This window comes from Parambassis ranga, chromosome 17, assembly GCF_900634625.1.
Source record: "Parambassis ranga chromosome 17, fParRan2.1, whole genome shotgun sequence".
NCBI classification, from domain to species: Eukaryota; Metazoa; Chordata; class Actinopteri; family Ambassidae; genus Parambassis; species Parambassis ranga.
The window spans coordinates 10,895,498-10,919,882 of record NC_041037.1 but is presented as its reverse complement, the minus strand read 5'-3'; the positions used below and the strand labels follow the sequence as shown (position 1 = coordinate 10,919,882).

Genomic DNA, 24,385 nt, shown 5'->3' with positions numbered 1-24,385 from the left:
TTGCCTTCAGATCCAGGGCTCCAAAATCCAGCAGATCATGGAGATCCTGAGAAGAGTCAAGAGCAGTTACTACTCTGCCTTTATGGATGTCTGCCGCAAACTCAATGAAGGTAGAGCAGCATTAATCTTCATTTATCAATGCAAACATTTGGTTCATTTATAACAAATGAAGCACAGTTTGTCCTTGTGTATATTTTATTTACAATGTTCATCTATCAGCGCAGCATTTCTCTCTTTTTAATTGTCTTATGTTGCAAAATACATCATTTGTAGAAGCCCTATTGTTTATGTTATCCGCTCATTCCTCTGGATGTTATTATCGTAGCTGTGCTGGAAGCAGAAGACATAGATCTGTATCTGCGCCCTCTAAGGAGACAGATCAGCACTTTAGAAGAAAGGAGTTTTCCACAAGTGGATTCTCTGCTTCCATCTCTGTTTCACACTCTCTGCCTCGTTTGGAGTCATTCCCAGTACTACTGCACTCCAGAGCGTATGGTGGTCCTCCTGCAGGAGTTCTGCAACCTGATCATTGAAAAGGTACAGTGATGCATATCTGAGCATGTGTGAGTTTGTAACTGATCTTCGTACATTTCTCCTTTCACAGGCCTTTGCCTACCTTATCCCTGAAGAACTGTTTAAGATGGAGCTTGAGGAGGGGATGGAGAGAGTACAGATAAGCATCACAGTCCTGCGCACATTCAAACAGTTGTTTCATACTTACCGTCAGCACATTCCCAAGTACTACAAACACAGCCAGGACATCAAGCTGTGGGACTTTCCAGCAACGCTTGTGTTCCAGCGCACTGACCGCATCATAGAAAGGCTGCTTATGATCGAGGTGTGTGGGACGCCAAGTATAACAGCAGAGCAAATTGCATCTTTAAGCTTTAATTTTCAACAATTTTACAAGTAAAACCAACATCTTTAGAAGTAAATTGTAGTATTATATCTTTATCTCCATCATGAGCCACCATCGCTGTTTCCATATTACTTCCAGGAGCTTTTTGCAACCGCACTGGACTTCTTGAAGCTAGAGAAAATTGAACTAGGTGGATCCAGAGGGAAAATCCTCAGCGAGATGGTCTTCAGCATGAGTGAGGAGTTTCACGACCACTGGCGGACCCTTAGAGAGAGCAAATATGACCCGCTGGACTATACTAATGATGTGAGGCCTATTGATATTGTTTCAGCGTCTTTGGTATCACACTGTTAATTCATTAATGAGCCTCAAAGGACTGGGCTTCACAGTGATTTTTAAGTGGCACTGACAGGCACAGCTAAATAATAAAAATAACAATTAGATGTTATTTTTCTGCTCAGCAGTGCAGTAATGGAAAGGTAGCCAAGTTGCTAAGCAACACACAAGAACCAGTGACAAGAGTCATAATCAGTCAGTGTGCATCAATATTTAATTTACCACTAGATAGCTTACAACAGTAAGACAATCATCAGATCTGGATCGGAGATATAATGCATTTTTCTCAAATGAGTGTTATTCCAGCTCAATACAAATTAACTAAACTACAAAGAACTTAAGTCTGAGTGGGTTCAAAGATTTTTAAATTCATAAGCAACTAAAATGTCCATACTTTCCTGTCTCATGCATATTTTGTCCAGGATTTTTTGCATCACTACAGACGTTTTGTGGAGCAGAACAGAGATTTTGATCAAAGGCTGGGAACTGTCCTTAATTTGGCTTTTCAGCACTCTAAAAACTTAAAGTCAGCCTTTAAGGTATGTCTGTCACCCTTAAAGACCCCTTAATATTACCAAATGTAAACTTTCATAACACAGTTTTTGTGTTCCATGTAGTTGTTGAAGATTTTTGGCACCTTGCTTGAGAGACCAAGAATCCACCAGCTGTTTTCTCCAAACTACAACGTCCTGCTGACGATGTTCAACCAGGAAGTAGACCACTGCCAGTTTATAGTTGACCAGCACAGAGATATGGTGAGAGAGGATCAATTTAACTAATACTCTAAATGGCTCATATATATGAATGCGGGCACACTGACTAAGTGTGTTCAGTCATCAGACGTGTTCATTATTCCTTGTGTCACAGCTCCAGTCAGGCTGTGCAGTCCTGGGAAAGAATATGCCTTCAGTGGCTGGTAACCTCAAATGGTCTCAGGAGCTGCGCAATCGTATCCTCACCAACAGGAGCAACCTCTGCCAGCTGGCCCACATGTATGAAACCTCCTCATACACACACAGAGTTTATACAATAGGAAGTCACCTTAGGTGTATTATGTACTTTCTACATATTTGTTTTGCTTTTTAAACAAAATGTCACTCACCTATAGTTTATTCTATCCAAGCTACCAGTGATGAACGCTGTTTTCCCTCCTCTCTGTTCCAGGCCTTTGGGCAGTGCACAGGCAGACGATGTGCTCCATAAGTGTGAACGTGTTCTAGTGGTCCTGGACCAACATGATGAGGAGCTGTTTTCAGAGTGGACTGAGGGGCTGGAGGAAATCTGTCAAACGCACCTCAAGGAGCCACTGTTGACACTGCACACAGACACAGACCTGTTCCAGGTCAACTTCAGTCCTGCTGTAAGCACACACTGTATATCTATTCTCCAGTTGATATATTAGTTATTACTTGCCGCTTATCGCATATTCCAAACAGTAAAGTATGCAGCGAGTTAGCTCCTTCAAGGTCAGCAATAGAAAAGCAGACAGAAAGAAACTTGTTGTCTTACAAGGTAAAAATCATCTGTTTCTGTTATAGAGGTTTCACTTAATCTCTGTGTGAATACTGATTTACCCCAGAAGTAGCTACAGTGGTTTCATTTGAATAAACAGAGCAACCTTGTTCACAAAGTGCAATTATACAAGGAGGAGGAATAGTCAAAGTTCAGGCAAAATGAATATTTATAATTAATCCAAAATCCAAAGATAAATACATTTCTGATGAGACTGTACACTCCCCTCTTTTTCCAGTTAACATCAGTGCTACGGGAGGTGAAGTATCTGAGCATACTGAAGAACCAAAACATTCCCAAAGCAGCTCTTCACCTCTACTCTAAACGGGAGAGACTCTACATGGTGGGTGGTGAGCCTGATAGTGACACATTAGTCAGACAGCTATTTGCTGAAAGTGATGAAATATGATAAAACTGTTATTATCGTAGAGTTAAAGTGTCAGTGCTGTGCTTTATCATGTAGTACACACAGACACTGAACCTGGTGATCCAGTGGTACAACCAGCTCCACAGTACCATCCTGGCTGTAGAGCTGGGCCTGGTGAAAGATGAGATGGATGGAATGAGAAGACAGCTGGATCCAGCCCTGAGAGAGCTGACGTGGGCTCAGGATGACTTATGGGACTACATAGAGAGTACACGAGACCTGGTCAAGGTGCCATATATTTCTTTGGGAAACATTTTTTTTTCTAAAATTGCTGTTAAACAATACAACTTGGTTTGCTGTTTTATTCCACTTCCAGAACATTTCTAGTCGTGTCCAGAAGAGTAAAGGTAATGTGGAATCCATCCAGGGCCTTATGGGTAAATTCAGCAACCGGGCTTTCATCACCAGAAAGAATCGTGATTCTACCCTCCTCGACTTCTCTGACATTGAAGACAGTGTCACAAAACAGCACGCCCTCACCACCAACACAGGAGAGCAGATACACAAACTATTGCAGGTATATTCGAAACTCATGATGCTTCACCTCTCTGACCTTCATTTTTTTTCATCCATTCTCACCTCTGTCTTTCACTGTTCTCCAGGAGAACCAGTCTCTGCTTGGTGTGACAGATTTCAACAGCAGTGAGTGGAAGGCTTACACAGAATATGTGGACCGCATGATCTTGGCAGGCTTCTCCAGCGCAGTACGCTGCTCTCTGCAGTACTTCATGGACAACACAGATGCAGCTCAATGCATTACACCACTCTTTGAGGTGCAGCTGGTACTCAGCGGCAATGAGATGACCTTTGACCCATCATTAGACCTAAGCCACGCTGGTAACTTTTATAACATTGTGGATAAGATGGTGACCAACATCATGAACGTGGCGTCCTTTATTCCCAGATTGGCAGTCCACAAACAGCTGGAAAACTACCAGGTTATAGACTCATACACACACAGTCTGTATATACATGGATGTGCTTGCATGTACACACATCCACAATCTTTTTACTCATATTGTAGTGTGACATTAATGAAATGGAGGATTTGTCAGAGATGTGCCTTGTCATCCGCTCACGGGCACGTGCAGCTGTTGCTAAGGTAACCTTTTTGTCTCTTCTCATATTTATGATGTTTTCAGGATAAAGTTGTAAACATTGCATTGATTTTTAGGTCAGGGAATACCAGGCATCATTTTCCAGCTACCGCTACCTCTGGACTGATGACAGGTCAGATCTTTGTGGCCATCGCAAATGAGTTTGTTCAAAAAACACGTAAATATAAAGAAATGCATTTTTTTTGTCCTTTGTTTTTACAGATCTGAATTTATGAGACAGTTCCTGCTTTATGGTCACGTGTTAAGTACAGAGGAAGCTGAGTTGTATGCTGAGTATGAACTAAAAAAGAACCCACCCACTCTGGACAACTTCAAAGAACAAGTGTGTTCCACATTTCATTCATCCTCGAGGCTTACGTGCAGCCATAGTCATCGTATCATTTTTCATTCCAGATCAATCTGTTTGAGTCTCTTAATGTACGAGTGAGCAAAATGGAGGACAGGAGGGTTTTTTGTGGCTGGCTGCAGCTCGACATCCGACCCTTCAAGCACACGCTGATGAACGTCATCAAGAAATGGAGCTGGATGTTTAAAGAGCACCTTCTCAACCATGTAAACCAGAGGTTAGACGCACACAGAAATATAATAGAGTTAGAAATAAGTTTCTGTCTATGTAATTCCATATAACGTGTGACATTCACTTTAACTTCCCATCTTCGGTTTCTTTTTATCCCACAGTGTGAGGGACTTGTCTCAATTTGTCCAGGAAACAGCACGTGGCCTTTCTACTAAGGTGTCAGATGGCGACTATGCAGGGCTTGTGGACATAATGGGCCACCTCCGGGCTATACGAGACAGACAAATTAGCAGCGAACAGCACTTTAAACCACTTAAGTCTACAGCTGAACTCCTGAAGACATATGGACAGCAGCTTCCAGAGAGTGTCTACACACAGCTAGAAGTTTGTACCAAAGCACAAGGACACGCTTCAAAATAAGAACAGTTAACAGCACTATATATATATATGTATGTATATATATATATATATATATGCTATATATGCTTAATATATATTCTCTAGGAGCTGCCAGAAAAGTGGAAAAGCCTCAGAAAAATTGCCTTCACAGTCAAACATGAAGTGGCACCACTGCAGTCCAATGAAGTATCAGTTATACGCAGGAAATGCGTCCGGTTTGAGGTGAGGCTGTATGTGAGGGGAGTAGGGTGTCACTCTAGCAACCCCTTACAAAGAGCTCAGTATCTGACACATAAACCTCCTCATTTTCTTTCCTCCATTATATATGACAAGACACCTCCCACAGTGTCTGTGCAGTGAAAGAATAACAGACAGTGTAGACATGAATCATGCATTTGCCTCATCTTTACATTGTAGGTCAAGCAACATGAGTTCAGAGAACAATTCCGTACTGAACCCATCTTTAAGATCAACGTGGAGGAGCCATATAAACTAATTGATAAGGTGAGCGGTGAAAGGCATCCCTACTGCTGGTTAGAAAAGAAACCAACGTATCAAAATGTCTTTCTCCAGGCAAATCGAGCAGTAGCAGTGATGGAGATGGAAATGAAGAAGCTGCAGGACACAGCTGATCTGTTTGAGGTCAGCTTTCCAGACTACAAGCAGCTACGCCAGTGTCGCTCAGACATCATCCTTGTCAAAGCAGTCTGGGACATGGTCATCTTTGTGAAGGTACATATTAACCCCCACAACACAAATATGCAAGCATTTTGGCTCCACAGCTTTGCTTATCCTCTCACTTGCAGGATATCTGTTTTACAATAATGATCTGAATCCTATTTAAATGCTAGACGAGTATAGAGGACTGGACCAAGACTCCATGGAAAGAGATCAACGTTGAACAGATGGACATGGAGCTCAGGCGTTTTGCAAAAGTATGACAAACAAATGCTTTTACACAATTAAATTATAACTAAAGCTTTGAGTTCAATAAAGATGAGTGTTTATGCTGTGTACTGAAGGAGATGAAGATGCTGGATAAGGAGGTGCGGGTGTGGGATGTCTACACTGGCCTGGAATCAACTGTGAAAAACCTGCTGACCTCTCTGAGAGCCATCAACGAGCTGCAAAACTCTGCTGTCAGGGAGAGACACTGGCAACAGCTTATGAATACCACTGGGGTATGAGAATGTCTTTGCTAGTGCTTCACACTGTCTCATCACTGTCTCCATCCAAGTTTAGTTCTCGTAGTCATGTGCTGCACCGTCATTCACCTCTTTTAGGTTTATTGAAGTCTGTAATCCTGCTCTGAAATCTGATCGGTCATGGCTCCTATGCATTCTTTTTGTCCTCAGGTCAGGTTTGTGATGGGGAAGAGCACCACCTTGGGGGACCTGTTGGAATTACAGCTTCATCGTGTGGAGGATGAGGTGAAAAACATAGTGGACAAGGCTGTGAAAGAAATGGCCATTGAAAAGGTATGAAACAGACTGTCTATAATATCATATTCTGGTTTCTATGTTGGATTAACTGGCTCAACAAAATAAGTTGTTGTCAGTCTTAGTCACCAGTTTAACAGTTCAACATATCCTATGTTCATTTTACAGGTTTTGGCAGAGATAACCCAGACGTGGAGTGTCATGTCGCTGTCATATGAGACTCATACGAGCACAGGAACCCCTCTGCTGAAAGCAGATGAGAATCTGATCGAGACACTGGAAGACAACCAGGTGACCCTGTGTAGAACATTAGTCTTGAGAGGATGTGAGAATGTGTACTTTATTTTATTAGTACAAAAGGTGAATTGTGCCTTACAGATTAATGATACAAGTCTGTACCACAATTGGTACAGTAGCTACCCAGAATCAAATCAACCAACAGTGAACATGAGACACATGCATTCTTTTGTTGAGCTTCTGATTCCTTCTTAGGTGCAGCTGCAGAACATCCTCATGAGCAAATATGTGGAGTATTTCCAGGCAGAAGTCAGTGGATGGCAGAGGAAGCTAATGGTGGCTGACCTGGTCATCTCCTCGTGGATGTCTGTCCAAAGGACCTGGGCCCACCTTAACAGCATCTTTACCAACAGCCAAGACATCCGCTGCCAGCTGGCAAATGATGCTGAGCGCTTTCAGGGAATACACACTGACTTTCAGGTATCACATGACTGCATCTACATATATATATATCTGTATTTCTCTTTCATTTGATCATTATGATATATTAACTGTACCTTTACTTGCTTTCATTTCACCCAGAGTTTGATGACTCAGGTGGTGCAGAACAGTAATGTGGTAGATGTGACCAACCAGCCTGGATTCCAGGAGAACCTGGAAACTCTGCAGCTGCGACTGTCTGTGTGTGAGAAGGCTCTAGCTGAATACCTGGAGACCAAGAGACTCACATTCCCCAGATTTTATTTTGTCTCTGCCTCAGATCTGCTTGAGATAGTCTCAAAGGGAACACAGCCCAAACAGGTGACAGATGAATTCATTTAATTATCAGTGTTCAGTGGAGTGAGGTCATGAACACAAGTGTTAAAAGGAAAATCAAACAATAGAACTTGCATGTGTATGTGTGTTTTTCCAGGTGACCAGACACTTGCTGAAGCTGTTTGACAACATAGCAGATCTTCGCTTCAAGGACTCAGACAGAGGTGTAGGAGCAGACGAGGATGGGATGGCAGTTGCCATAGGGATGTACAGTCGAGAGGGAGAATACGTTTCCTTCTCTGAGCCGTGTGCCTGTGAAGGACAGGTGTGCAAAAACGAAGTTTGCAAAAGTGACATTGCAGCTTTCTCTGTATTGTTTATATAAATATTAGACATCATGCAGCTCAGTTTTGTGTCCGTCATTAGGCAGAGTGTTGGTTAAGTGCTTTAGAGAGCACCATGCGCTGCACAGTCCGAAAGGAGATACAGGAGGCTGTAGCTGCGTATGAGGACAAACCTCGAGACCAGTGGCTCTTTGACTACCCTGCACAGGTATGATAATGCATGTTCTCCGTGGAGTTAGCATTTCAGTTTTTATCAACACAAATTATCTGTTGTGTTTTTTTTTTCCATCCATAGGTGGGGTTGACTGGCAGCCAGGTGTGGTGGGCCACAGATGTGGGCATTGCCTTTGAGCGGGTGGAGGAAGGTTTTGAGACGGCTCTCAAAGACTACAACAGAAAACAGGTAGCGCTGCTGGGTAAATTAGTGCCTGTAAGCTGACTGACTGGTGAACACAACTGTTTCACTGAACTCTGGTTTTCTAGATCACACAGCTCAACTCCCTGATCCACATGCTGCTCGGAGAGTTGACTCCAGGAGACAGGCAAAAGATTATGACTATCTGCACTATTGATGTCCACGCTCGGGATGTGGTCGCTAATCTAATCAGTCAAAAAGTAAATTTAATATCATACATAATCCTTTTTATTTTTAAATGAGCCCTGTGTGTGTTATTAGACCTCCTATTTGTGTTGCTGTGTGTGTCTGTTAGGTGACCACAGGACAGGCGTTTGCATGGCTGTCCCAGTTACGCCATCGCTGGGATGAAAAAAACAGACACTGTTACGTTAACATCTGTGACGCCCAGTTTCAGTTCAGCTACGAATATCTGGGCAACACCAACAGACTGGTCATCACCCCACTCACTGACAGGTACACACACATGTACGGCTATATGCTACATGCATACACACCTTATTAAATATGTGTATTTTAAAGAGAGAACCTGGTTGAGACAAACCATGCAGACTAAAAAACAAATATGAAATGCAGCATACCATCACACTCGGTACATATCATACTTATATCAAATTGTGTACAAATACATTGATTCTATTGAATTTAGGTTGCTCTTGTTATTTTGGTTGCATTTTTTCTTCTTCTCTGGTTTTGTTTTCCCATCTTTGTCAGGTGTTACATAACTCTAACCCAGTCCCTCCATCTGACTATGAGCGGTGCCCCCTCAGGCCCTGCTGGCACAGGTAAAACAGAGACTACAAAGGACCTGGGGCGTTCTCTGGGCATCATGGTGTATGTGTTCAACTGCTCAGAACAGATGGATTACAAGGTAGTACAATCTGCACACAGATGTACTTCCCAGTGCTCACTATTGCTACATTTATGCTGTCATTAATATTGATTCCAGCCTTCAGCCTTTCTCTCTGTCTCCACCTCATGTCTTCAGTCTATAGGTAACATCTATAAGGGCCTGGCTCAGACTGGAGTGTGGGGGTGCTTTGATGAATTCAACAGGATCTCGGTGGACGTTCTGTCTGTAGTAGCCGTACAGGTCAAGACAATACAGGATGCTGTACGCAACAAAAAACACAGGTATATGTGGAAACAGTGAGTTATATCCATCTAGTGTTTTGTTTTCTTATCTAGCCTTAGCACCAGCTTAGCATACTGTAATTTCTATGTAGGTTTCATTTCCTGGGAGAAGAGATTGAGCTGAAGCCAACAGTGGGAATCTTCATCACTTTGAACCCCGGTTATGCTGGAAGAGCTGAGCTCCCAGAGAACCTCAAAGCTCTCTTCAGGTCTGACATTAGGAAAGAAAAAAGACATTTTAGATGTAAATGTCAAAGATGGCTAATGTTTGGTTATTTTGGTAAATCTTCAGGCCCTGTGCAATGGTGATTCCAGACTTTGAGCTGATCTGTGAGATTATGCTGGTGGCTGAGGGATTCATTGATGCCCGACTGCTGGCACGCAAATTCATCAGCCTGTACACTCTGTGTAAAGAGCTGCTGTCCAAACAGGTGAGGAAATGAAAACAAGAACACAAGGATAAATGTATATATTTTAACATATATACATTTCCTTTATCTGTTAGGATCACTATGATTGGGGATTACGGGCTATCAAATCAGTGCTGGTTGTGGCTGGATCTCTGAAGAGAGAAGACCGGAGCAGACCCGAGGAGCAGGTGTGCATCACTTTGTTGTTGTTTTCATTGATGGAGGTGTTTCACCTCTTATGGATAGTTTACAAATCAGCATGTCCGCAGTGATGCTGTCATTCTGTCTGCAGGTGCTGATGCGGGCGCTGCGGGACTTTAACCTGCCTAAGATAGTGACCAGTGATGTGCCCATATTCCTCGGGCTGATCAGTGACCTGTTTCCTCAGCTGGATGTGCCCAGGAAGAGAGACCCCAAACTGGAAAATGCTGTTCGCCAGTCAGTAAGCGAGCTGCGCCTGCAACCCGAGGAAAACTTCATACTTAAGGTGCCCCTTTATGTGACACATATTAAAATGTATTTTATTTATATCGGATGCTAATTTCAAATGATATACTCTGAGGTGTATTTTTAAGAATTCTCTGTGCTCATGTATGTTTGTTTACAGGTGACCCAGCTGGAGGAGCTGCTGGCGGTCAGACATTCTGTGTTTGTAGTAGGAGGACCGGGTACTGGAAAAAGCCAGGTTAACTTCTTTATACCTGCTACATCAATAAACTTTATTTAAAAATGTTTATTTATACACAAAATATGTAAGAAAATACCACTTCTGTTGATTACCTTGAGTCTGTTATGATATTCATGTACCAGATCTTGAAGACCCTCCATAGGACCTATGCAAACATGAAGATGAAGCCAGTGTGGAGTGATATAAACCCAAAAGCTGTTACCACTGATGAGTTGTTTGGATACCTGCACCCTGCCACCAGGGAGTGGAAAGATGGTGAGGGGATTCAATGAGCAATAAAAAAAAAGTGTTTCCTCCAGATTTTAGGTCTTGTCGTGCAGGAGTTATTTTGGTGCCATGGCCAATATTTATTCTCAAGCCTCTTCTTAGAATTAACAGTACTTTCTCTGCTTCACATAGTTTGCTTTACATGAGTTTGCATTTGTAGAACATTAATTAATAGTTGGTTGTATGTTTTTCCCCAGTGATGGCCTGATGGTGGATCTGGCTTTACTCTCTGTTTTCTTTCAGGTCTGTTCTCCTCTATGATGAGAGAGCTGACTTCAGTGGGCCATGATGGACCCAAATGGATTGTACTTGATGGGGATATTGACCCTATGTGGATCGAGTCACTTAACACGGTTATGGATGACAATAAGGTAAGAGAGCGTCTTCCTTTTCTTTGAATGTTGCATTATTCTTACATTTCCTTTTTTCCTCCTCTTCTCCAAGGTTCTGACCCTTGCCAGTAACGAGAGGATCAGTTTGTCCTCCTCCATGCGTCTACTCTTTGAAATCTCTCATCTGAAAGCTGCAACTCCAGCTACTGTTTCCAGGGCAGGAATACTCTATGTCAACCCACAGGACCTTGGATGGAGCTCGTAAGATGCACTCATAGACTTCTGTTCTCTTGCTGTTGAGAGTTTTTTTTTTATACCAGTGCTGTTTTTGCTGTCTTCTCAGTTATGTGACTAGTTGGATTGACACCCGACAGGCCCAATCAGAGCGAGCCAACCTTACCATTTTGTTTGATAAGTATGTGCCCTACTGCCTTGAGCAAGTCCGGTGCAACCTAAAATCCATCACCCCCATTCCAGAGAACAGCATGGTGCAGGTATGTTTATGTGTTACTCACCTGTTGGACAAAGAGTTCCCTTCTTTTTTCACATTTCTGTATTTCTCTCCATCAGACTCTGTGCTCCTTATTGGACTGTCTGTTGACAGAGGACAACACTCCAGCCGACTCTCCCAGAGAACTTTATGAGATCTACTTTGTCTTCGCCTGCGTCTGGGCCTTTGGAGGCGCTCTCTTTCAGGATCATGTGTGTGGTGTCTAAATGTTTGCATGATGTTAAACACTTCAGATTATTATCCCACATTATGATGCAGTGTTTAACACCTTTTTCAGCTAAATGACTACCGAGCTGAGTTCAGCCGTTGGTGGTCTAAAGAGATGAGAGCCGTCAAGTTTCCCTCACAGGGCACCGTGTTCGACTACTTCGTCGACTCAGAAACTAAAAAGTTTACCCCATGGAGCGAGAAGATGCCGCCATTTGAGCTGGAGCCTGATGTTCCATTACAGGTGTGTGACTGTACTAGTGAATGAATTGATTGCATACAATTCCTCATATTTTATTAATACATGGTATATCTTACAGACAGTGCTGGTTCACACCCCAGAAACTATCTGTCTAACCTACTTCATGGACCTGCTGCTCCAGAGAGGCAAACCTATCATGTTAGTGGGAAATGCAGGAGTGGGAAAGACCATCCTGGTGTCTGATAAAGTCACCAAGCTAAAGGACAACTACATGGTGGCGAAAGTGCCCTTCAACTATTACACAACATCAGCCATGCTGCAGCGTAAGAACTACCAGAATTTGTGGTCACACGGGCAATAATAGTTGACCTTTTTTTTTTTATTTGTCTCCCATGTGATGCAATCCTCAGGTGTCCTGGAGAAACCTCTAGAGAAGAAAGCTGGTCGTAAATTTGCTCCTCCTACCGCTAAGAAACTCATTTACTTCATAGATGACCTTAACATGCCTGAGGTGGACGTTTATGGGACCGTGCAGCCGCACACACTCATACGGCAGCACCTTGACTACAATCACTGGTAAAATGGAGACTCATATGATGGACACACGTAAACAGTGGTGCTGTAAATAGTAGCTGTGATGAATCTAAATAAAACAAAACTTTTTTAGGTACGACAGACAACGGCTGGTGCTAAAGGAAATACATAACTGTCAGTATATTACCTGCATGAACCCAACAGCTGGAAGCTTCTCCATCAACCCCAGGCTACAGGTACCCATACTGTACATACTGTGCACACTGTCATCACAAAATAAATGATTAGTTTGTTCCAATCAGCATAATCTAAAGTTTGCTCCAGCATCAGGAAGATGAACTTATATTTTCCTGTCTACATTCCAGAGGCATTTCTCAGTGTTTGCAGTACATTTCCCAAGTGCTGATGCGTTAGCCACCATCTTCTCCAGCATCTTGTCAGCTCACTTCCTTCAGGGAGGATTCAGCTATGGGGTCTCTCGCTCAGTCGGGACTCTCATGCAGGTACACCTACAGTATCAGTGGTCATATTTGTCCTTTTATATTATGTAACCATAAACTCTCAAATAAGAAACCTTTTTATCCTTATTGTCACGTTTTGGTTCACCTTTATTTAGGCAGCTATCTGCTTGCACCAGAAGATCAGCCAGAACTTCCTCCCTACAGCAATACGCTTCCACTATATCTTCAACCTGCGAGACCTCTCCAACATATTCCAGGTAATTTCACACTGTTGTGTCCAAACTATAAATAAAAACATAACGTGTGCTTTGTTCACTTCATTTTCTTTTGGAGGTTTTGTGTTCATGTTTATGTTACAAATACACTTGTAATGTTGACTCTGTTTTACTCCTGATGAGTAGGGCGTCATGTTCGCCTTGTCAGAGAGTGTCCGTTACCCCATGGACCTGGTACACCTCTGGCTCCATGAGAGCTCCAGGGTCTACTCTGACAAACTGATGGAGGAGAAGGACGTGGATCTATTTAACAAAGTCCTACTCGACGCTGGCAAGAGATATTTTGAGGTAAAGAAACAAAGACACTATATATCTGATGCTTTTATCTGTAAAAACATGATATGTTGAGTATTTTTATGATTCTGATATATGCCATTTTTCTACAGGGAATAGATGAGTCCATCTTTATCCATCAGCCTTTGGTGTACTGTCACTTTGCTCAGGGACTGGGAGAGCCTCGTTATCACCAGGTTTGAGACATCCATACACACTCAGGCAGAGCTTTTCCACTCAGGTCTCCATGTTGCTCTTTTCAAGCATCGATTACTCTTCATTAACAGTGGTAACACACGTCAAGTTTAATTGTTTAATCAGATTAGTATGTAGATCATCTGTAGCTGGTATTATGGCACTCATCCTGCTGTCAACTCTGATGTGTCAGGATTTAAATGAAGATAAATGATCAGTCATTACAGAACTGATTACCTTTCCTTTCTATATAGGATAACTTAATTTGATTACATATAGCTACAACATAATGCTATTGATTTGCATGTCTTATTAGGCCTCAGACTGGGAGAAGCTCCAAAAGACACTGTCTGAAGCTCTGGAGCATTACAATGAGCTGCATGCTGTCATGGACCTGGTGCTGTTTGAAGAAGCCATCCAGCACATGTAAGAGACACACACTACAGCCATGCAGTGCTAACATGCACAAAGAAGGATTTACAGAGATGAGCTCCAATGTAAACCACAGACAATAAACATGGCATCTTGTGTTTACTATTAGATGTCGCATCAGTCGTATCCTGGAGGCCCCCTATGGTAATGCCCTGCTGGTGGGGGTGGGTGGCAGCGGGAAGCAGAGTCTGTGTCGGCTGGCTGCCTTCCTCAGCACGCTGGAGGTTTTCCAGATCACGCTGCGTAAAGGATACGGCATCAATGACCTTAAGGTAAACACGCAATTATACATGCTCACTATAGTATTGTCAGTAGGAGAATCCTTTCTGTCAAATAAAGTTCTTTTTTTTTTTTTACTCTTCCATTGTGCTTTCTCTGCTGCAACCTTCATCTGCAGAGTGACATAGCAGCGTTGTACATAAAGGTGGGAGTGAAGAACATCGGGACTGTCTTCCTTTATACAGACGCCCAGATTCCAGATGAACGCTTCCTGGTGCTCATTAACGATATGCTGGCCTCAGGTCTGGAGACACTGACCTTGTATGAGTGTCTTTGAAATATATTCTTTGGTGTTCTGCTTTAGTGGTTAAAGGGTACTGCTGTCACCTCTAAGGACTGAGTGTGATTTGCTCTACGCATGAATACACAGTTCTCTTTAGTCTCAAGGACATTTCATTTCCCAGAGTAGAACAATCTTTTTTTAGAGAGAGATTCATGCTCTAAAGAGGAGACACTATAGTGGCTGATTTACAGTGTTTGTGTTGTTTAGGGGATATTCCAGACCTGTTCAGTGATGAAGAAGCCGATATGATTGTAACATCAATCCGCATGGAGTTGAGAGGGTTAGGACTCATAGACACCAGAGACAACTGCTGGAGCTTTTTCATCGAAAGAATACGAAGACAGCTCAAGGTCTGAATCGTCTTCTTATTTTCATATCAAACTGTGCAGTTAAATACAGAATTAGTTTCTAAAATGTGCTTCTCTGTGTCCTCCAGGTTGTCCTGTGCTTCTCTCCGGTTGGGTTCACGTTGCGTACCCGTGCGCGGAAGTTTCCGGCTCTGGTGAATTGCACTGCTATAAACTGGTTCCACCCTTGGCCTCAGCTGGCCCTGCAGTCTGTCAGCAGCACCTTCATAGAGAAGATACCTGGGCTGGAGGTAGCAAGAAATTTACAGTCAAGTTTTCTGGCATTGGGCCTCTGCACAAAGATGTGAACAACGACTTTCTGCTTTAATTCCAGGGTTTTGATAAGTGTGGCAGTAACCAATTAGGAATCATGGCCATTTTCATACACACACACATTCTTTGGTAGCTTAAATACAGTACCTAGTATTTTGCTTACACTGCCTCTGATTACGGTTTGATTATAGATAATAACATTAGTAAAGGTTCACTTAAGTCCAGTAAAATTCAGTAACTTGTATCACTTCCTGGATCCTTGTTTTTGCTGCGCAGCCTAAAGTCAGAGCATCTATCAGTGAGTTCATCTCCTATGCACACACAAGTGTCAATGAGGTGAGACATTCTGTGAAACACTGCTTTGTGTGAGAAATAACTGCTCTTGAATATCTTCTTTGAGTTTCCTGTTTTACTCTACACCATGCAGGTGAGTGTCAAGTACCAGCAGAATGAGAAGCACTTCAACTACACCACACCCAAGAGCTTCCTCGAGTTCATGAAACTGTACGACAACCTGCTGGGGAAAAAACGCACAGAGCTGACCCAGAAAATGGAGAGATTAGAGAACGGACTGCAGAAACTGCAGACTACTGCCTCACAGGTCAGAACATATGATGACCTGACATTCATTATGTATTATGTACCCTGTTAGCTTGTCTTGTTCTTTTTCAGGTGGAGGATCTGAAAGCCAAGTTAGCTGTGCAGGAGGTGGAGCTGTGGCAGAGGAACACAGATATCGAAGCTCTCCTGGCTAAGATAGGACAACAGACAGACAAGCTCAACCTAGAAAGAACTGTAGCTGATGAGGAGGAGCAAAGGGTAACACTGTGTGACACTATAGAGCTACCAAGCAGCAACTTTATGTTATAGCAACACATGAAAAGAGTTAACATGGAGCAAAAATAAACCAAAGGACACAAATGAGAATGTACATTCTGTGGTTGTTCAGGTGGCAGCCATTCAATCTCAAGTGACCAAACAGCAGCAGGAAACTGAGGAAGACTTGGCCAAGGCTGAACCTGCCCTACAGGCTGCCAACGACGCCCTTAATACACTCAACAGGGTAAAACACATAAATGCAATGGCCTGAATCCTTTTAGCACACTTGATTGATTTTTATTAGTTTTATTTTATTTCGTTCAATTTGTTTTATGTGTCGTAAATGAAAGAAAAACATGTTACAAGGTTGCCTCTGTTACAGTTCCCCAAATGAAAGTGTGTGTGTGTGATCCAGTTGAACCTGACAGAGCTGAGGACATTTCCAAACCCCCCAGCAATCGTCACCAACGTCTCAGCAGCTGTTCTGGTGCTTCTAGCTCCCCAAGGCCGAATCCCCAAAGATCGCAGCTGGAAAGCTTCCAAAGTGGTCATGAGCAAGGTGACGTTTTACTGTGACAGCATCACACATAAACTGCTCAGATAACATGTTACTTTTAAAAGGATATTACTGTTTTATTTCTCATCCCTACATGGCTGAAATATTTTGTAAACACATTTTTAATATGCACTGGCTACTTGCTTTTTTCAGCTTTGACTCTTTTGCAGGTCCTTCATTACTCTTTTCATATTTTCTCTATTTTAACATAAATCACTGTCATGTTTTACAGCCTCTTCTGCTACCTTGGCAGCAAACCTCTTGTTAAAGAGCCGTGTTTCTGTAATATATAAAACTGAAAAACAACATTCCTTCTCATCATTTAAACCTACAAAGCCTGCAAAACATTTTATATGACCATGCTCTTATCTACACATGCACGTGCAGGTGGATGACTTCCTGCAGGCCCTGGTGAACTTTGACAAAGAGCACATCCCAGAGGCCATGGTGAGGTGTGTGAGGGATGAATACCTCAGTGACCCAGAGTTCAACCCGGACTTTGTACGACAGAAGTCCTCTGCTGCCGCGGGGCTCTGTTCCTGGGTGATTAACATCATCCGCTTCCATGAGGTACATCACATTTACCCTGGCTGTCACTGAAGCTAATGAAACGGCAGCACCATACAGCACTGTGTTCTCCTGGTGTGATTTATCATTCTTTCTCTCCAACACTTTGCTGCCTTGGATAGATTTTCGTGAGTACATCATCATCATCATTTTTAATATTAAAGATAGTAATGTGTGTTGTTATTTTTTATTATTCACGCCTGCTTTTACTTTGTTCATGTCATTCATGATAATATCCTCTCAGACGTATTTGTCTGTGTTAATAGGTGTTCTGTGAGGTAGAGATGAAGAGGATCTGTCTGTCTCAGGCTAATGCTGATTTAGCTGAGGCTGCTGAGAAGCTGGAGGCCATCAGGAAAAAACTTGCTGTGAGTCTGTGTGTATCTGTTTTCTTCCTCCTTTTCTCTAAAAATCTCACATTTTGCACATTATCACATCTCTTACTGCAAGGTCATCTTATTTTTGCCATCATTTCTCTTTTGTAAATTGTAAATAATTCTCTCCTTATTCTCATAGCATTGTAACAACAAGAGTTATTTCTAAACCGTCCTTGGTTATCTTGTGTTTTCTTTTCTTCAGGAGCTGGATACCAGTCTTGAAACTCTGACGACAGCATTTGAGAAAGCCACGTCAGAGAAGCTTCGCTTTCAGGAGGAGGTGAACCGCACCAACAAGACAATAGAACTTGCCAATCGGTTGGTCAAAGGCCTGGAGGTGGGCATTGTGTCCATGCTTTTTATTAGTGTCTAACTTCCAGAGTATGTTTAAATGTGCTTGTGTGTGTTTCAGAGTGAAAATGTGCGCTGGGCGCACTCAGTGGCACAGTACCATGAACAGGAGGAGACTCTCTGTGGGGATGTCCTCCTGACAGCAGCCTTCATCTCTTATGCTGGACCTTTCTCCAAGAAGTACAGGAAGGAGCTGCTGGACAACCTCTGGATGCCGTTCCTGCGCAACCAGAAGGTTACACACTGAAAGAACACGCAGATAATCACTGCAAGTTCGGCTTTTAATTTTAAACATGCTGTTGATCCCTCTGTCCCCTGTTTGTGTGCACACCTCTGTGTCTCTCTATCAGGTGACTATTCCTATGACAGGGGGCTTAGATCCAGTGTTGATGTTGACTGATGGTGCAATGGTGGCCCAGTGGAACAACGAAGGCTTACCAGGAGACAAAATGTCCACTCAGAATGCCACCATCCTTACTAACTGTGAGCACAGACTTCACTCTGAGCTGGTTTTAGGCAGATCAGACAGATAATGTGTTTATTGTTGCAGGTGAGCGCTGGCCTCTCCTCATTGACCCTCAGCTGCAGGGCATCAAGTGGCTCAAGAGTCGCTATGGCAACAGTCTCAAGGTTGTCAGTCTAGGCCAGAGAGGGTGAGTGTTTTTCTTTTACCATCCTGAAGTGGCTCTCACAGGAGACTCCACAATGCCTGAAAGGCTGTGTCACATTAAACACAACGTTTTCTGTTCTCTTTGAGGTGCAGCTTTTTTTTTTGCAGCTACAGGAAATATTTACATGCTAACATACCGCAAATGTGCCAGATTAAACCTGCCCTTTCCATCTGTGATTGTCATTCCAGATACGTGGATGTGATCGAACAGGCTGTAGTGGCAGGAGACACTGTCCTCATTGAGAACCTTGAAGAGACCATCGACCCTGTTATTGACCCTTTGCTTGGGCGACACACAATCAAGAAGGGCAGGTAACAATTAGACCCATAAATGAGCATGTGTGTGGAAAAAAAATATCTTTTTATTCCTGTGTCCTCTGTTTGTCTCTGTGTCTGCTCATCCTGTGTCCTCTGTTTGTCTCTGTGTCTGCTCATCCTGTGTCCTCTGTGTGTCTCTCTGTCCACAGCTGCATAAAGGTCGGGGACAAAGAGTGTTTCTTCCACCCGGCGTTTAGACTTATTCTCCATACTAAGCTGGCCAATCCTCACTACAAGCCAGAGATTCAAGCTCAGACCACTCTCATCAACTTTACAGTAACCAGAGACGGACTTGAGGACCAGCTCCTGGCCCAGGTGGTGAATCAGGAGAGGCCAGACCTCGAGCACCTTAAGGTGGGTCAGATTTGTTTTTACCATCCTTCCTATGGTCAATAAGTGTTGGTTTAATCATGCATAATCTCCCTGCAGAGTGATCTGACAAAACAGCAGAACATGTTTAAGATTGAGCTGAAGCTCTTGGAGGACGAGCTGCTGACCAGGCTGTCTGCTGCTGAGAGCAACTTCCTGGGTGACAACATGCTTGTGGAGAAGCTGGAGACAACGAAGCACACTGCAGCTGAGATTGAGATGAAGGTACAGGACTACATGGCTGTTTCCTGTTCTCATCTTGTCTTCCTTTATTTGTCATTGTTTCTCTGTCCTTTTCATTTCTCTTTCTTGAGGTTTTGGAAGCCAAAATTAATGAGGTGAAGATAAATGAGGCTAGAGAACACTATCGCCCTGTTGCTGTGAGAGCTTCCCTGCTCTACTTCATCATGAATGATCTCAACAAGATCAACCCCATGTACCAATTCAGCCTCAAGGTAACCAGCTGGCTTTGAAAGAGCACACCCTGATAACATAATACCAACAAGGGTCACTGTAAAGATGAAAAACCTGTGTGACGTTCATTCAGTGAATAAACACAATAACTCCTTCTCTTGTTTTCCAGGCCTTTAATGTTGTTTTCCACAAAGCAGTGGAGACAGCCGAGGCCTCTGAGGATGTAAAGTGCAGGGTAAACACTCTCATAGACTGTGTTACGTACTCCACCTTCAACTACATCAGCAGGGGACTGTTTGAGAGAGACAAGCTCACCTTTACTGCACAGCTGGCCTTCCAGGTGTGTGTTTGTGTCGATGTTAGAGACAGTGTGGGTGTACCGTCCCTGACTGTGTTTACTTGCTTTCAGTTGCTCCTCATGAGTAAGGAGATAGATGCACGAGAGCTAGACTTCCTGCTGCGCTTCAACATCGACCACACCTACGTCAGCCTGCTCGACTTTCTTTCCAGCTCAGCTTGGAGCGCCATCAAGGTTCCTGATCACATCTGTTTCAGCTAACTGTATGTGTATTACATTGTGATTCACCGCCAGCTTTCTGCTGGTTTTTGGCAGGTGATGAGTTTTACTGATGAGTTCCGAGGTCTGGACCGGGATATTGAAGGTTCACCAAAGCGCTGGAAGAAACTGGTGGAGTCGGAGTGTCCAGAGAAGGAGAGGTTTCCTCAGGAGTGGAAGGGAAAAAGTTCCCTGCAGAAACTGATCATGATGAGGGCACTGAGACCTGACCGCATGACCTACGCTCTGAAGTACTGCTGGGAGTTGTCTTTTAACTCCATATAAGGTGTTGTATTTGTTTAATTTTATCATCCTTTTTTCCGCTCTACCTGTAGAAACTTTGTGGAAGAGAAGCTCGGGGTGAAGTATAGCGAGGGCCGAAAGACTGAATTTGCCAAGTCCTTCAGAGAAAGTGGTCCCAGCTCCCCTGTGTTTTTCATTCTCTCCCCAGGAGTGGATCCTCTGAAAGACGTGGAATCCCTGGGTACTGTAACACATGACATATGCATAATCATCATATTCTTAAGCTACTAATGAGTAAAGGATGTTATATAATAATAGAGGAGTCTGCTCTTTTGTGTGTCATTGCATGATGATTTTCATCCTGTGTGTTACCAGGAAAAAAGCTTGGTTTTACTATCGATCTTGGAAAGCTTCACAACGTCTCCTTGGGTCAGGGACAGGAAAGTGTGGCTGAAATTGCCATGGAAAAAGCTTCCAAGGAAGGTCACTGGGTTATACTGCAGGTAAAACTGGACTAACACAAGAACACAGATAAATCAAAATACAAGAAACTAAAAGATCATAAAAAGTACTAAAATAACAGTAAATGTAGAACACATGCAATGAACAAATGAAATATAAATTCATAATGCCACAAAACGGAACAGATGACTTGTCCGTCAGAAATTTGCGGATCATGACATGTTTGCATGTTTTGTGCTGTGGGTTTCTGTGCCTGGTGGGAGCTTATTGTTGTGTTTTCCTGCAGAACATCCACCTGGTTGCTCGCTGGCTGGGTGCACTTGAGAAGCTCCTGGAGCGCTGCTGTGAGGACAGTCATCCAGACTACAGAGTGTTTATGAGCGCAGAGCCTGCATCTTCACCACAGGAACACATTATCCCACAGGTAGAGCTGCTGCAGGGTGACCTCACGACATCTTTATAATGATTAATAATGTTGGTTTCCTTCCTGTACCAACACTGTATTTCTCCTTTACGCAGGGCATTCTGGAAAATGCCATCAAAATCACCAATGAACCGCCTACAGGCATGCACGCTAATTTGCATGCTGCTCTGGATAACTTTGACCAGGTGAGTTTGCTTTATGCTGATACTGTCTTTCTATTCATCTGCTAACCCTAACCCCTTTTGTATATTTATTTATTTGCCTCTCTATAGAACATTCTGGACCAATGTAGCCGTGAGCAGGAGTTTAAGACCATCCTCTTCTCTCTGTGCTACTTTCATGCCTGTGTGGCAGAGAGGAGGAAGTTTGGGCCTCAGGGCTGGAACAGAAAATACCCTTTTAACACCGGAGATCTGACCATATCTGTCAACGTCCTCTACAACTACCTGGAGGCTAACGCACAGGTGGGGCCTGTTTTTGTCGGGTGACTAATGTGTGATTTTACTGACAGTAATTTTTTTAACAATGATTACGATTAATGAAGGTGCCATGGGAGGACCTGAGGTATCTGTTTGGAGAGATCATGTATGGAGGACACATCACTGATGACTGGGACAGGCGGCTCTGCAGAACATACTTGGAAGAATACATGCAGCCCAACCAGGTGTGTGTGTGTTTATGCAGGAAACACTTGACTCCTACACAGACAGAAGCCAGATTTGCTGCATTTCTTGGGCAAACTTGAGCCATTTTGGGCTTTAGGAGCTGTCAGACTGAGGAATTCCGGCCACCTTGGTTGGTATAATTTCCTTGAAGCTAACAATTGTTCTGTCTGTGTTTTTTTTTCCATTATATAGTTTGACAGGAAGCTTTCTTTGGCACCTGGGTTTGTCGTCCCCTCCAACCTGGACTACAAGGCAAGTTCTTTCCCAGTTGATGAGCTGATCAGTCTATACGCTCATATATGTTAAGTAATAAATGTGTTATGGTTCAAATTCAGGGCTACCATAATTTCATAGATGAGATGCTGCCCCATGAGAGCCCAGTGCATTATGGGTTGCACCCTAACGCAGAAATTGAGTTCTTGACAGTGACGTCAGATAACCTTTTTCACACTCTGCTGGAGCTGCAGTCTCCTGATGCAGTGATGGGGGAGGGAGCTTCACAGACTCTGGAGGAGAAGGTATATACAGCTACAGTAATGCCTTTATAGGATTAGGTTCTTGAAAAGAGACATTACTGTGCTAGAAAGACACCTAAAAGCCACCGGCTCAATGGTTTGAATTATTCACAATAGCAGCACCTTAAAATAGCTCAAATTCTAGTAGGTATAAAGGTAGCACATGTTCCCTCCTCTGTTCTAACTAATTACTCACTCCTTCCACCTCCAGGTGAAAACTATTTTAGATGAAGTGCTTGAAAAGCTACCAGAGGAGTACAACATGTCCGACATCACATCCAAGACAGCTGAACGCTCGCCATATATCCTGGTTTGCTTCCAGGAGTGTGAGCGCATGAATATACTCATCTCTGAGATACGCCGCTCTTTGAAAGAGCTTGACCTTGGACTCAAGGTAGGCTTATATAACTATGTGAGTTTGTAATGTTATTTACAATGCATACACATAAGAAATACAAAGAGTAAGGATGACATAAACACAGGCATAAGGTACAGCATGGCATGTTCAAAATGTATCGACCCAGGTCCCACAGTATTCATTATCAGCCTCCATCAGTGGCTCCAAGAACTAAACTATAAGTGCACTCTTAAAATAAAAAAGCTCTTTTTGCCATTAGGGAGCCTCTTATAGTGTCACGCAAATACATCCTGACAATTTCCTTCATCTGATGAGGAAAATTGCACTGTGTGCATTCATAGTGCTCTTATAACTAAATGTCTCTGTCAAAGGGAGAGCTGGCCATGTCCTCTGAGATGGAGAAGCTGCAGTCGGCCTTGTTCTTTGACAATGTCCCTGATACCTGGACCAAGCTGGCCTACCCCTCTACCTACAGCCTGGCTGTATGGTGTGTGTCTGCAGTTTTTATAATGTGGATAACTAGAGTACAGTTACAGTGAATGCAATCATTGTCCTCATCTGTTTCAGGTATAATGATGTGATGCAGCGCTGTAAAGAGCTGGACAGCTGGACTCAGGATCTGTCTCTGCCCAGTGTTGTCTGGCTATCTGGACTGTTCAACCCGCAGTCCTTCCTCACTGGTAACGCACATTTGTTTATGCAGATAAAATTCTACAAAGGCCATTCTTAGTCATTTCATCATGTCCTTGCTTCCCAGCTGTAATGCAGTCTCTGGCACGTAAGAATGAGTGGCCTCTGGACAAAGTGAATCTGACTGTGGATGTGACCAAAAAGTTTAAGGAAGAGTTCAATCAGCCAGCCAGGGAGGGCGCGTATGTGTATGGACTTTACATGGAAGGTAGATAAACATCTTTCATTTCTATTGGGGTGCTATTTGTTTAAGTCAAAACAACATCGGAACTTTTTTTTTCTACACACAGGTGCAAGATGGGACATTCAGACTGGAGTGATCACAGAGGCAAGACTTAAAGACCTGACCCCAGCCATGCCCGTCATTTCTGTCCGAGCAGTGCCCAATGACCGCCAGGAGACCAGGAACATCTACGAGTGTCCACTGTACAAGACCAAGATCAGAGGACCCACTTATGTTTGGACTCTAAGTCTTAAAACCAGAGAGCGGCCTGCCAAATGGGTTCTGGCTGGAGTGGCCCTGCTGCTAAGTGTGTGAGAGGTGAAGATTTAAATGTGGTTTGAGGGAC

General features: G+C 43.3%; 1 protein-coding gene across 1 annotated transcript; it reads left to right on the top strand.

Annotated features, from left to right (window-relative positions):
* Positions 1 to 3,811: 3,811 nt before the first annotated feature.
* dnah9l (dynein, axonemal, heavy polypeptide 9 like) lies at positions 3,812 to 24,354 on the top strand. The gene is made up of 77 exons (XM_028426805.1): positions 3,812 to 4,072; positions 4,159 to 4,236; positions 4,309 to 4,364; positions 4,454 to 4,574; positions 4,646 to 4,815; positions 4,931 to 5,153; positions 5,274 to 5,390; positions 5,586 to 5,672; positions 5,742 to 5,900; positions 6,020 to 6,103; positions 6,191 to 6,349; positions 6,524 to 6,646; positions 6,776 to 6,898; positions 7,100 to 7,324; positions 7,427 to 7,645; positions 7,758 to 7,925; positions 8,027 to 8,152; positions 8,240 to 8,347; positions 8,428 to 8,559; positions 8,655 to 8,815; positions 9,074 to 9,230; positions 9,348 to 9,493; positions 9,586 to 9,702; positions 9,786 to 9,924; positions 9,999 to 10,091; positions 10,196 to 10,390; positions 10,511 to 10,588; positions 10,714 to 10,846; positions 11,102 to 11,229; positions 11,303 to 11,451; positions 11,534 to 11,684; positions 11,761 to 11,892; positions 11,979 to 12,152; positions 12,229 to 12,433; positions 12,521 to 12,686; positions 12,778 to 12,880; positions 13,010 to 13,147; positions 13,261 to 13,362; positions 13,507 to 13,668; positions 13,767 to 13,850; positions 14,165 to 14,274; positions 14,390 to 14,552; positions 14,678 to 14,801; positions 15,050 to 15,192; positions 15,279 to 15,440; positions 15,739 to 15,798; positions 15,890 to 16,063; positions 16,135 to 16,281; positions 16,412 to 16,525; positions 16,697 to 16,840; positions 17,225 to 17,407; positions 17,527 to 17,532; positions 17,671 to 17,772; positions 17,984 to 18,118; positions 18,194 to 18,367; positions 18,483 to 18,615; positions 18,683 to 18,785; positions 18,992 to 19,114; positions 19,270 to 19,474; positions 19,550 to 19,714; positions 19,804 to 19,944; positions 20,073 to 20,243; positions 20,313 to 20,435; positions 20,517 to 20,710; positions 20,795 to 20,943; positions 21,078 to 21,205; positions 21,451 to 21,588; positions 21,684 to 21,773; positions 21,861 to 22,052; positions 22,133 to 22,252; positions 22,446 to 22,505; positions 22,589 to 22,771; positions 22,980 to 23,162; positions 23,498 to 23,613; positions 23,694 to 23,806; positions 23,884 to 24,024; positions 24,107 to 24,354. The coding sequence occupies exons 1-77, from the start codon at positions 3,812 to 3,814 to the stop codon at positions 24,352 to 24,354; spliced, it is 10,812 nt and encodes a 3,603-aa protein (XP_028282606.1).
* The last annotated feature ends 31 nt before the right edge of the window (positions 24,355 to 24,385 follow it).

Excerpts from the sequence above, each read along its gene's own strand:
- dnah9l (XM_028426805.1), top strand. The coding sequence starts at position 3,812 with ATGATCTTGGCAGGCTTCTCCAGCGCAGTACGCTGCTCTCTGCAGTAC. Across the intron at positions 11,230-11,302 it reads CGGTTATGGATGACAATAAG|GTTCTGACCCTTGCCAGTAA; the intron begins GTAAGAGAGCGT and ends CTCTTCTCCAAG. Across the intron at positions 19,475-19,549 it reads CAGACCTCGAGCACCTTAAG|AGTGATCTGACAAAACAGCA; the intron begins GTGGGTCAGATT and ends ATCTCCCTGCAG.